Source organism: Mauremys reevesii, linkage group 3 (assembly GCF_016161935.1).
Source record: "Mauremys reevesii isolate NIE-2019 linkage group 3, ASM1616193v1, whole genome shotgun sequence".
Lineage (NCBI taxonomy): Eukaryota > Metazoa > Chordata > Testudines > Geoemydidae > Mauremys > Mauremys reevesii.
Genome location: NC_052625.1, coordinates 103,215,041 through 103,229,132, shown reverse-complemented (window position 1 = coordinate 103,229,132; position 14,092 = coordinate 103,215,041). Strand labels below are relative to the sequence as shown.

The 14,092-nt window shown below is 40.1% G+C and overlaps 1 protein-coding gene and 1 long non-coding RNA gene across 7 annotated transcripts in view; one reads left to right on the top strand and one right to left on the bottom strand.

The window, feature by feature from the left end:
• The first annotated feature begins 2,741 nt into the window (after positions 1-2,741).
• Positions 2,742-4,410, top strand: LOC120400846. Its single transcript, XR_005596109.1, has 2 exons — positions 2,742-2,824; positions 4,197-4,410. It is a non-coding gene; the product is annotated as an uncharacterized LOC120400846 (long non-coding RNA).
• Positions 4,411-5,930: 1,520 nt separating this feature from the next.
• The window catches only part of PLAGL1 (PLAG1 like zinc finger 1), a 78,351-nt gene continuing 70,189 nt past the window's right edge, over positions 5,931-14,092 (bottom strand). For 5 of the 6 annotated variants that reach the window (XM_039529985.1, XM_039529986.1, XM_039529984.1 and 2 more), the window contains 3 exons: positions 9,689-9,814; positions 8,253-8,749; positions 5,931-7,592 (listed from right to left, as the gene is read on the bottom strand). In XM_039529985.1, coding sequence (XP_039385919.1) covers positions 6,326-7,592; positions 8,253-8,749; positions 9,689-9,814 — 1,890 coding nt within the window. In that variant the 3' untranslated portion in view covers positions 5,931-6,325. The remainder of the gene's footprint in view (positions 7,593-8,252; positions 8,750-9,688; positions 9,815-14,092) is intronic. The other variant, XM_039529987.1, reaches the window with a different exon arrangement.

Below are 14,092 nucleotides of genomic sequence, written 5' to 3'. Positions count from 1 at the left end.
TGTCAGTTATGACAGGTTAAAATAAGACACGTGGCCAAATTCAAACTAGTGTAACTCCATTGACTTTCAGGGGTATAGAGCAAGGATAATTTTAGCTCAGTTACATTAGAAAACAGTATATTTAAAATAAAATTCCCTGTTAACAAAAAATGAATAAAGCAGTAACATATGAAACTTGTCAAAATATTTCAGACTGACTTCAAAAAACACTCTTGAGAATTAGCAGCAGTAAGTTGGTTAAGAAGAGAGAGAATCTAAACAAGAACAGTACCTGAAATGAAACCAGAAAAAATGATAGAGAAACAAACCTCTTGGAGTGCTAAGGTTCCATAGTTTCCATCATACCTTTCCAAGAATACACCTTTAATATATGGCAATCAAGTCACACAATTTTCTCCATTATATTTTCTAATCTCTGCTTGTTGTTGGTTATTCTATTAATTAGCTGTTATATAGCACATTTTATCTATAGTGTGCATAGGAGGGAAGTATTGTCATTCCTGTGTTATAGATAGTGAAGTGCTGAAAGGTGAAATAACTTGTTCAAGATCACATAGTAGGTCAATGGCAGAGCTGAGCCTAGAATTCAAGTCCTTCTGTTGTCTAGCCCAAGGCCCGATCCAGTGGGCCACACTGCCTCTGAAAAGGTTCTCCCCCTGCCCCACTCAATGAGTGAATAGAATACTGTTTTGCTAATTTTATATAAATATAACATATAGTATTTCATCCTACTTGATTTGCACACATTGATTTCAAATGCAAAACTCTCACTGACTTCCACAGAGCAGGCTCCAAAAGACCCACTTTCCATGCCTGATAGCTATATTCCTGATTTGCACTCAAATCTTTGTTAGAAAGAGTCAAAGCCATCACATCATGTAAGATCTGAGGTTCTACCACTTGCCTGGTCTCTCTCATGCTGTCACCACAGGCTTTCAGTTAGTAGCCGCTGATTAACATAGTAAGCACTACACATTAAAATAATTCTGCTCTACATAGCTTATTTTATTACAATATAAAAGTTGTTTATAAACTACATGGAAATATTACACAGAGAAACTATTTTAGACTTTAGGGGACAGACATTGAGGTATTTTGCCCTGTTGTACTGTATTGCTTTAAAGTGACATATTAGAGATAGAAAAGAGTGATTAGATCATTGTCTACTCCAAGCACAAAAACTAGTCTTGCAGTATAGGACACATTTGATATTAAAGTGATATGATGGTGTAACCCACTGATCACTGTGTGGTGTCTCTCCCTATATGCTCATTCCACAGAGGACATGGGTTTGCTATAGAGCCTGCCTCTTTAACTCTAGTTGTAGGGATGAATGTAACAGCACTTGAGGTCACTAGTTCAATCCTAAGTGTCAGCCGTGATAGAGGTTATCTCCAGGAAACCAGATGGATTCACCAAACCAGCAAGAAAATGCCCAGGCCTGAAGAAGACCATGGTGTAGCTTGAAAACTTGTCTCATTCACCACCAGAAGTTGGTCCAATAAAAGATATTCCCTCACCCACCTTGTCTCTCAGGCCTAATTAGGTAACTTATCCTACCAGTTCCTGAAAAAAAGAGCAGGATATGTAAAACTTAGTGTACATCTACTTTGCAACCATGAGGTGTGATTGCAGCTTGAGTAGACATACCTGAGCTAACTTTAATCTAGCTAGCTTGGGTCCACAAGTACTGAAACTGCAGCAGTGAGCATCAGCTCCATGAGCAATTAGGGTTCTGGGCGAGCTGGTACAGCCCACACTATAGCACACCCTGCCACGGCTTCATTGCTCCGGTACCCAAACTAACTAGATTTTAAGCTAGCTCACGTGTGTCTATTTGAGCTGTAACCACACCCCATGATCGCAGTACTGATGTACCCTTTGTGGTTTTGGTTTACACGAAGGGTAAACATCAGCAGCACCGCCATCTTGGGAAGCTGACAATATAAGAGTGCTCTATTTTTGCAGTAGTTGTGTGCATCAGATACAAGAAAAAGTCAGCTGCTTCAGTACTCAAGTTGCGGAGAAGAACAGTTACATGATGCTGAGCGCTGATTTTAAGATCATCCTTGTTCTAATGGGTGTCATCCCCAGCTGTCTCCCTCTCTTTCCTTCCCACTAATCCCTGCCATTGGAAGCACAGTTTATGGTGTGCTAATACTGGCTTTGTATTAACCAGCATAGTGACAATGTGTAACTCATTCTTGGTTATTGAACCAGAGGAGTTCTGAGAGATACACTTATCACTACAGTAATGCAACTTCACTTTTCTGTTCTAAATTTGTTTGAGACTTTATTACAGACTCCACTAAGATAAAGGATATAAGGAGTGGTGGTGTGAAGTGAAATGACAAAATTGTGTTGGAAAACTGTTGTAGAGGTAGCTTGATTTGTATGCTGAGGTAGCTTAATGTGATTTAAATCAACTCCTTTGTTAGGAGTCTACCTGGGGCAGAGTAGCTTTTAGGAGCTTACATCCTCTTGATTTTTCCCATCAATCATTTAGGCACTTTTGAAAATTTTGCCCAGGATGCTATTATAACTTGATCATCTTGCTGAGTTTACAAAGTGCCCCTGACTTGGTGAAATAATATTAATACTCACAATGGGCACCCAAATTTACAACTGTGCAGAACCAAATGCATAAATGTATGCATGACTTCTGCAACTTTGTGTTAAGGTAAGCAATTCTGCTGTGCTGGTATAGGATAATCTACACTAATCCATACTTCTGTTTTGCATTTAGGCATAAATGAAACCTTCACAATGGAGTTGTCAAATAATCTAGAAAAAGAATAATCCTGTTTACAGAAAAAATACACAGGTATGGGGCTCTATACTGTACAGACTACTGCTTCACACTTATATAGTACTTTACATATTCAAAGCTATGTAGCAATGAATGTTCACACAAACCTGTGAAGTAGGTAAGTATCACTATCCTCATTTTACAGACTGGGAAATGGAGCCAGATAGGTGAAGTGACACTGCTGGGATAACAATTTGTGAGTTCTTGGTTTCCAGACTGGTGGCCCAAGCTCAGATGTTTCAAACACCCCCCAGCATAATAATGTCATTTCACATATCAACATTTTCCTTTCACTGACATGAGGGCTCGCTCCTAAAGCAGCTCAGTCACTGCAGTCTTTGCATAAAAGTATGGAGGAAGCTACTGTGTGCCTTGTTCTTGTCCTATGGATGGACACACATTCTCCAGGGCTCTCAGTGGAGGCCTTCTTAAGAACACTAAATTTACAGAAAAGAAAATCTCCCCCTGCCCCAAACTCCTACTTTAAAATAAGTGACACATCTTTAGTATTTGTAGTGTTCTGAGATTCTAAAGATAAAAATTCTTACTGGACACATGTCCTGTGCTGCCCTTAATGATTCAATACAAAACAGGGCCTGTGTTCAGGCTTCCCCTACATTTAAGCTTTCAGGAATGTTAGAATTTGAATTTATTGCCAGGATTAAAATAACCAATTACCTTTTTCATTAGAATGTTTTAATCACCATTACCTCATGCTATCTAGAAGCTCTAGTAACACAGTGATTCATGTTACTTTTTATTTGAATTTGAAGCACTCTTCATTAACTACAGAAGACTAGCACCCCTCTAGAAGGCACAATGCTGTATTTCAAAATAGCTTGAAAGCAGGTATGGGCACAGGTTCTCTTGATGGATCATAAATCTGAACATTTCCATTCGGAGCATGGTCATGATTCTTGCTCAATATCTGTGTTTCATTTTCTTTTAACTATGACCTTTAAGTGAAGGAATATTATTTAAATATTTAGTTAGACCTCTTTGCAGAAGTTCAAACCAAGCTGATAAAATGCTCATTAATATTATATGTTTAGACAATGCCTATAAACATCCATATTGTTAAAAAGATACAATATTGACTACAACAGAGACACAAAAGTGACTACAATAGGCAAGATTAGAAAGGACAACACAGTAAATGAATTCATCTAAATCTACACCCACACAACAAATTTTTAAAGCTTTATCCATAACGTCCTAGAATAATTTAATGCACAACAGGCATACATTATCATTCTCTAATTTTTCAGAGATGGGCTTTTTTAGTAGTTCATTAATAAATCAATCTATTTTTAAACAATGGGACTTGAGGGCAGAGAGCACCTAGTGGGATTTGGACTTTACATTTCTATGTTTTCTTTTGATGCAGAAGAACCTAATCAGCAACAGCAGCAAACTAAAAACACAGGATCTTTGTGAAGTGGTTTATGGGAGATGGATGGACCCTGGTTTTCTTTACAAACTGTCTTTAAAAAAAAAAAAAAGTGTGGTATCTTTTGCAATTTGCATGAGTTCACCATACCTTGTCAGTTGATGGCACTTTGACACCTGAAGACTTTTAGAAAGGAACTATATACAGACAACTTACAAAAACAAAAAAGAGCATATTTCTGTTTTGGTTTATACATATGAATGTAACTTAATGGCTAGATATAACCTGTTAAATATTACTGTGCTGAAACCATAAATATAAAATTACTTAACATTTTCATACCTGCTATATATTCATCCAACTTTAGTGGGGGTTAGACACTGTATGTAGCTGTGGAAGGCACACCATGGGACCTTGTCTGATCTTGCAGCCCTTCTGGATGCAGACCAGTCATTGACTGTAACAAAAACTACCATGCATATGCTGAGGACTGTAACATTAAGCTTATGTTGCTAGTGTAGTTTAGCTGCCAAAGAACATTTGTGCTACAGATTGTTACACTGAATAAGTATCAGAGGGGTAGCATGTTAGTCTGTATGTCACCAGACTCCTTGTTGTTTTTACAATGAATAATCGCTTTCCTGGCTGAAACAAAGGCCATAATTATCAACCAAAAGTGAACAGAGCTTGCTTGGATGGGGAACATAATCTTTACTGAGGCTATGTCTACACTATGGACTGTACAGTAGCATAGCTGTATTGCTGCAGCTGCACCGCTGTAAGGTCTCCTGTGTAGTCACTCTATGCCAGAGGAGGAGAGCTCTCCTGCCGGCATAATTAAAACACCTCCAACAAGCAATGGTAGATATGGCAGTGGGAGAGCATCTCCCGCTGACATAGTGCTGTCCACACCAGCGTGTTTGTCAGTGAAACTTTTGTTGGTCGGGGTGTAGTTTTGCCAACAAAAGTGCTAGTGTAGACATAGCCTGAGAGCTAGATTGTGCAAGGGGCTGAGTCAATGGGACTACTTGTGCTTAAAGCTAAGTATAGGCTTAAGTGCTTTCTTGGATTAGGTCCAGAATGCCTAGCATCTTGCAGGATCAAGGTCTAAATTAAAATTAATGTATTGTCTTAACCACATACTTCCTCTTCAGAAAAAGCCATTTATACAAGACATCTATTCTTAGGCTACGACGGTGGTAGTTATTTCCAGCCCTGGAGAAAACACCATATCTCCACACACAGCGGAAGTGCACTTCAAAAAAACAAATTCTAGTTCAACTTAATCACCACAGCCATGTTTTGTTTTTAGAAAAGTGAGAGGAGATAAAATAAGTGAAGTCATAACTTAAATTAAAAATTCTTAAAGCTCAGTGATTAAGTGCTTGCCATAAAAACCTACTGGACCCTCCTAGATTCTACATATGAACAATGTTCAAGTCATTTGTATAAAACAGGGGTAGGCAACCTATGGCACAGGTGCCGAAGGCGGCACGCAAGCTGATTTTCAGTGACACTCACACTGCCCAGGTCCTGGCCACCGGTCCGGGGGGCTCTGCATTTTAATTTAATTTTAAATGAATCTTCTTAAACATTTTAAAAATCTTATTTACTTTACATACATCAATAGTTTAGTTATATATTATAGACTTATAGAAAGAGATCTTCTAAAAATGTTAAAATGTATCACTGGCATGCGAAACCTTAAATTAGAGTGACTAAATGAAGACTCGGCACACCACTTCCAAAAGGTTGCCGACCCCTGGTATAAAATTACTGCAAGTCATGGCTCATTTAAAAAGTTATGTTTCCCACCCTCACCCCCATAGCAGCCATCATGTTTTGTGCCTGTTATAGATACATTTGTATTTCCACTGAAGAACACTAGTTCAACTATTTGGTTTAATTGTAAAAACATGGAGGGTATTGAGGGGAAAATATGGCATTGTTGAAAGTGTCATATGCTACGAAACTAGTAAAGTATTATATAAAATACATCTATTCATTCTGTTACTTCCTGGAACATTCTACAATGTTTATAATGTCCTTTTTAAAAGTTCGAGATGGTTTAGGGCTTTCCTCCTTTGCAAATCTGGGTTGAAAAGGAGCCCTAAAAAAGGTGGTAGTTATCTGAATGCATGGTGAAAATGAGGCAATGTTACAGAATTTGTACTAGTAGATGGAAAAGAATGAGGGACATGATGAAGCTGATTTAGGGCCACTCCACCCAGAGCTAGCTGTGCGCCTTGCTGTTGGCTGAGGCAGCTCAGCCTGTGTGGTGCTTCCTCCTGACCAAATGCCATTGTGATGTCCCCACTGTTATTCTGGATATCACTCTGAGGGAACTGCCAGAAACCCAGTATATGAGTAAGATCCATGGAGGGCATGCTAATAGATTCAACTGTTGTCACAGTCTCCTTGTGCAATATGTACTTGCCAGCATCACCTGCAGCCCCCGAGGAAGCTTCTTCCAGATTGACTTTGTGAGGTTCTGGTAAAGGCAGGTCCTCGAGTAAATTCACATTATGAGCTTTAACATCCACTTCCATGGGTAGGTTTTTGAGGGATGTTGGTGCAAATGAGGTAGTACTCAGTTCATATTTGTTGTGCCGATGAAGATTCTGGTTGGTAGGAATTGATGGTGGAGATGGTTTAGAATGAGTGGCTGAGAGACTATCTACACAGCTCATCCTTAGCAAATGAGGAGGTTCAAAGGGATGAGTAGACTGGAGGCTTTGTTGACAGTGAATATGTGGGCTGCTGTACTCTTCTGCTTCTAATGTGTTCGGAAGCCCATGCTGCATAGAAGGCCTCTCAGGAAAAGAGGACAGGATACTGGCATCTTCCTTCAGTCTGAATGGAGAGAAAGGGGCAAAGAGACCCTGCAAGTCACCATTCTGCAACCTGCCCTTCAGCAGCTCTTGTGGATGTGTTTTCTTCACGTGGCGAGTCAAGTGGTCCTTGCGCCCAAATCTCTGGGCACAAAACTGGCACAAGAAGTCCTTGCAGCCTGTGTGAACCACCATGTGACGCCGCACATCTTTGCGTGTATAGAAATAGTGTTCACAATGGTCACACTTATGTTTCTTTTCCTTGGTGCTGCTGCCTGGCTTCCCTGCATGAGTTTTGAGGTGTTCTAACAACACTTCAGTGCCACCAAACTCTTGGGAACACACCCTGCAGGTAAGGTCACCACTGGTGGCTGCATGAAGAGCCAGGTGTCGTTTGTAACCCAGCTTGGTGTTGTACTTCTTGCCACACTCTTCACACTTGAAGGCCATTTTGTTGGGGTCATGAGTCTGAAGGTGATTTTTCAGATGGTCCTTTCTGTGGAAGGTCTTTTCACAGTAACCACATTGGTGAGATTTCTGTGGAGAGTGGGTGGCCGAGTGCCTAAGACAGAAGAATAACAACATTTTTACAGAACTCATGCACACAAGTGGGATACAGCTTCAAAATGTGAAGGCATTTGCGCTCTCTAGGGTAACCGTTTTCAAAAAGCCAGACTCTATTAAATAGCAAACTAGTGGGTTTTTTATAGTCTGTAGAGCTAGATGAACATTACTGCAAGAAACACCTTTTGAATAGCAATTATAATTGTACTTGAGAGGCAGAGAATGGCTAGTGCCGAAAACAGAGGACTGGGAGTCGGAATACCTATTGTCCTGCCACTCATTCATCCTCCCTGTGCCTGTTCTCTCATCTGTAAAAGAGGTATAACACTTACTCTCAGAAGTGAGGTGAGACGTAATCAATTTAATGTTTGTGAAGTGCTCAGGTTCCTTAGAAGAAAGGACCCATATATAAGCCCACCTGACTTAGGGCTCAGGTGTATGCACACGCTATCAGAAAGGATAGTTATAAGCAACATATGGCAGTGAATCTGTTTTATTCACACACCTTGAACAGCATTTATTTAAATCTTAACATCTTATATAGAAATATGACCAATGGAGTTTAGCGAGTAGTTGTCACTAGTGCATGCCAAGAAAAGACATCTTTTCCTCCCCACACCCCCACTTGGAAGGGCTGCTATCCCTTCAGGAGATGTACCTTATCAGTTTGTATTTGGAAATGAAAGCTTTCGTGCATCCCTGCTGGGAACACCTGTAGGGACGCTCTCCTGTGTGGGCATAAGTGTGGGCTGTGAGCTTTTCAACAGAAACAAATATCTTCCCGCAGAGTTGGCAGTGATAACTGTCTGGCTGCTTCACTTCTCTTTCCTTTAGTAGTGAAGACTGACCATTTCTCCATGTAGGCACAAATCTCACAATGGAACCGCAAACACTTCCTGAGCTGGCACAGGTAGACTTTGCACTAGGGGAACAGGAAATGGCCCCATAGCACTGGACAATGCTTGCGCCCATGCCAGTTTCACTCAGTTTGCCTTTGGTTTTGCCCTTTGCTTTCAGAGGTTCTAATTTATTTGCTGGTCTGAAGCTGGTGAGAAGTGCTTTGTCTTTACTGATGCATTGGTGAGATTCCAGCAGAGCTAAAGTCCCAAAAACGTTACTACAATTGGAGCATATCCAGGCGTCGGCACACTCTCTCTGCAATGAGAACAGAAACAGTTCCCTCAGATTAACCATTACAAAGAGAGAGAGGTCACATTCTTCTCACCAGCCCTATGTTGTCTTTGGTCGTCCCAAGGCCTCTCATTTCCCTCAGTGACAGGCGCAGGCACAGCACATAACTGTCCCACCCAGACTGCTGTTGAGTTGGAGACATATTAAACTTAGCTGTGTACAAGCATGAAAACAAATGATTGGTAAATGATTATTTCCATGTTGTTGTCTGATGTTTATTGCTATTCTAGCTCTTGCTGATCCTTTGGTGATTTTGCCCCCCCCCTTTTTTTTTTCAGTGTGTCTGTGCTTGTTCTTATTATGGAAGCGCTAGTCACAGTTCCATAGTTAAGACTGAGTCAAGTTTTCCACTTAATTTTAGACTGAGAGCATTCTGTGATACTGCAGCTGTACAGAAGTCATGGGCCTGTGGGATTATTCTGCCAACAATGCAGGGTATATATATATATATGTGTGTGTGTGTGTGTGTGTGTGTCTCTCTCTCTCTCTCTCTCTCCATAGAGACATGGAGAAAGAAGAAAATAATGAGATGTAATAGCTTTTGTGCTTTAACACTGGGGGGGGAAGGGGGTGGGCGCTGCAACATGCTGTAACATGTATGCCAAAGAATTAGGACATAACAAGCTAGAGCAGTGAACGGGTGAATTTTAAGGACTGGTGTACTCAGTTTCCCAAGAATGTATGCCAGCATGTTAGTCTTTCCAGAGTTTACCATTACATGCCAACACTGTATTGTGCTCTGTTTAGAGTACAAGTACAGTATACAAAGTAACAGCGCTCCAGATACTTTTCTTTTGCTATTTGATTGAAACTGTTAATTCAATGTTAGACTAGTTGACAATCATTTTCTGTCATGTGAACTGGGGCAAGGTGTTGGCTTGGATGCAGTCCTTGGACACTTACTGTTGTTAAAACTGGTGATAAAGCACAGATATCAGATTCTTCTTTGATGACAACTGCAGAAGCTTCCATAAACTTGGCGTAATCTGCAGCATACCACACTTTTAATTCTGTGTGGGGTTCAATTGGCTGTGAATGGAAAAAAATCCCCAGTATTTACTTGTATTGTCTTTGTTTCTATAGGAAACGTTTACATCTTATTTAAAACAGATGGTAGTCTAGTTGTTGCCTTTACAGCAACTGTTTTCTTCATATCTGCTTAAACCCTTGATAGCTTATGTGATGCTGTATGGAATATGGGTGACCATTTATTATAATATTGATACCAATATTATAAAATTGCAATGAATCTTACAAGATGAGCCATGTAAGGTATTAGTGGAAAAGTTCTGATTTGCTAAGTATAGTGGTTTTGTTTATATGCATGTATCATCTTTGTATCATGAGTTATTAATATGTATGATAACTGCATCTCCAACCTGTGCTGTTTCTGGATGACATTGCTGAGGCCAGTCTGTCTGGAACTATCTAGCCTGTTGGATGGCCAATCAAGGGCAATCAGCTCTACAATGAACCTATTGAGAGAAGCCAGGAGCTATGCCTATGAGCAGGGCCGGCTCCAGGCACCAGCATTCCAAGCAGGTGCTTGGGGCAGCAATCTGCAAGGAGCGGCAGTCCCTGTTGTTTTGCCCCCAAGCAGCGCGCCGAACTGCCGCCGCAGACAGCGGGGGCAGTGCGTGCGCCCTTAGGGCGGCAGGCGCGTTTCCGCGGCGGTGGCAATTCGGCAGCAGCTTCTATATTTAGCTGTCAGCGGTGGCTTCAGCTAAAAATAGAAGCTGCTGCCGAATTGCCGTCACCGCGGAAACGCGCTGCCGCCCTAAGGGCACACGGACTGCCCCCGCTGTCCACGACGGCAATTCGGTACGCTGCTTGGGGCGGCGAAAACTGTAGAGCTGGCCCTGCCTATGAGTCAGCAAGACATGTAGGGACATGCCTGTGGACAGGGGATTACAAGAGCTCTTCCATGCCCGTGAGCTTGGGTTTGGGACAGAAGATGTACAGGCCACATGGCAAAGGATATTGAAAGGCAGCTGCATCTTCTCCATTTTGTCTTCAATTCTGCTTCTCACCTCTGGAGAAACTTCTCTACAAACTGAAGCTTTGAACAAAGGACTGATAGACCCATCCAAGCTTTGGATGTGTTCCAGAGGGACTCCACAAGCCAGCAAACTCACCAGTGCTGCTAAGAACCTGATATATGGACTTTGAAATCTTATGTATGTATACAATTGCTTTCACCATTTAATGACTCTATTCTCATTCTTTTCTAATAAACCTTTGGTTTTAGATACTAAAGGATTGTCTGGCAGGGTGGTATTTTGGGTAAGATCTAACCTAATATTGAGCTGGTTATGTGGGTGGCCCTTTGGGGGATCAGAAGAACATTTTGTATAGTGACTAGGGTTTTAAATAACTTCTCACATTACTGGACCTATTTGCTGTTTGGGAGCCAGAGACTGGAATTCAAAGGGACCTGAGTGATTTCTTTTTTTTTTTTTTTTTTAGCTTCCTGATAACCAGTGTGGGGTCAGGAGCACAGTTTAGTTAGATTAATCAACCAGTCACACAGTTGTGGGAGAATCTGCTCTCCTTTTAGCAGCCTGACCTGGTCTTGGCATTTTCAATGTGAGCTACTCTAGGTACCTTGGTTCACAGCTTAGTTTCAAAATTCAACTTTTTCTTTTTTTAAGAACTGTTCAATGTGAGTTGAAAAATCAGTTATTTATTTGTACAATTCCTAAAGACAGGGAGGAGGAAATTTAACAAAGGTCATTGAGGTTAAGACTAAGGTAAATACTATATCATAATATCTTTAGCCAATAATAATGCAAATTACAGAAAAATACAGAGTGAGCAGCAGTAAATACATTAGCATCTCACTCTTACATACTTTGTTAAATTATTTCCATGCTGCTGTGGAGGAAACAGCAAAGATGATCAATGGCTGGGTCTTGTGCTACAATGTGTGACATCTTTGCATCAATAATTTTGTTCTTTCCTAGCATCCATGTTTAACATGGGAATGATGGGGTAATACTCACAAATTCTTAAGTGGCCAGATGGACTTTGAGCATGGATGATGCTTACTCACTTGTATACTGTGGGATTTTTGTTTTTAAAATGTGTGTTGTAGCGATTTGTCATTTGCAGTAGTATTCCACCAAATTCTCTAACAGTGTCCTCTAGTCACTCAATAGGCAAATGAGAGCTAAATAAGTGTCACTTAAAACTGCTGCTACAAAATGTACATGTCATTTTTATTTGTCTCATTGCAGTTTCCTTTCTTTGTTCCAAACTGAATCTTAAGGATCTTCATCTCTGTATTATAAAGGGGAGAGGAGGTGTCGCCACTTTTTACCAGTCTTAACAGATTTTTTTTTATGGTGTTCTTTCTCCTGCCTGTAGGAAATAGCTTTCTCTGTGACCAACTCCATGGCTACTCTGTGAAGCAAACAGCAGGGTGTGCTTTAGTATAGCAAGTGGCCCTCTCTCTCCCCCAGGAACAGTTCATCATACTCCCACAATACAGTGAGCAATGCTTTTCCTCAGGAATGAGAGGAGCAAGGTCACTATTGAACCAGCCTCTCATATGATGCAGAATACACCCAGGCTGGTAAGACTCGATCCACCATACCCTGTTCTTCATGTTAGATATGTGTGACCAAATTTGCTGCTGGAATAAATGAGCACAGCTCCATTGAAGGCCATAGAACAGCACTCATTTACACCTGCAAAGAGTTTGACCTGTAACATTTAAATTATGCAAGAAAATATAGATTGACTAACTCATTATCACAACCTTGAAGAGAAAGCATTAGGGCTGTTGATTAATCACAGTTAACTGATGCGATTAATTACAAAAAATTAACTGATTAAAAAAATTAATCACGATGAATCGCACTGTTAAACAATAAATACCCATTGAAATGTATTTATTTTTTTTGGATGTTTTTCTACATTTTCAAATATATTGACTTCAACCCAAGGTTACAACACAGAATACAAAGTGTACAATGCTCACTTCATATAATTTTTATTACAAATATTTGCACTGTAAAAATGATGATAAATAGTATTTCTCAATTCACCTCATACAAGTATTGTAGTGCAATCTCTTTTTTGTGAAAGTATAACTTACAAATGTAGATTTTTTTGTTTGTTACATAACTGCACTCAAAAACAAAACAATGTAAAACATTATAGCCCATAAGTCCACTTAGTCCTACTTCTTGTTAAGCCAACTGCTAAGACAAACACGTTTGTTTACATTTACAGGGAATACTGCTAACTGCTTCTTATTTATGTCACCTGAAAGTGAGACCAGGTATTCACATGGCACTTTTGTAGCTGGCGTTGCAAGGTATTTACGTGCCAGATATGCTAAACATTTGTATGCCCCTTCATGCATCGGCCACCATTCCAGAGGACATGCTTCAATGCTGATGATGATTGTTAAAAAATAATGAAGACTGAACTCCTTGGGAGAGAATTGTATGTCTCCTGTTTTACATATATGGCAGAATGTATTTCATGTTATAACAGCCTTGGGTGATGACTCAGCTCAGGTTTGTTTTAAGAACACTTTCACAGCAGATTTGACAAAACACAAAGAAGGTACCAATGTAAGATTTCTAAGGATAGATGCAGCACTCAACCCAAGGTTTAAGAATCTGAAGTGCCTTCCAAAATTTGAGAGGGACGAGGTGTGGAAAATGCTTTCAGGTGTATTAAAAGAGCAACACTCGGATATGGAAACTACAGAACCCAAACCACCAAAAAAGAAAATCAACTTTCTACCAGTGGCATCTAACTTCGATGATGAAAATGAACATGCGTCGGTCCGCTCTGCTTTGGATCGTTATCAAGCAGAACCCATCATCAGTATGGACACATGTCTGCTGGAATGAAGGTTGAAGCATGAAGGGACATATGAATCTTTAGCACATCTGGCACGTAACTATCTTGCGATGCCGGCTACAACAGTGCCTTGTGAACGCCTGTTCTCACTTTCAGGTGACATTGTAAACAAGATATGGGCAGCATTATCTCCTGCAAATTGTAATCAAACTTGTTTGTCTGAACAATTGGGTGAAGTAGGACTGAGTGTACTTGTAGGCTCTAAATTTTTACATTGTTTTATTTTTGAATGCAGTTATATTTTGTACATAATTCTACATTTGTAAATTCAACTTTCATTATAAAGAGATTGCACTACAGTACTTGTATTAGGTGAACTGAAAAATACTATTTATTTTGTTTTTTACAATGCAAATATTTGTAATAAATAATAAATATAAAGTGAGCCCTGTATACTTTGTATTCTGTGTTGTAATTGAAATCAGTATA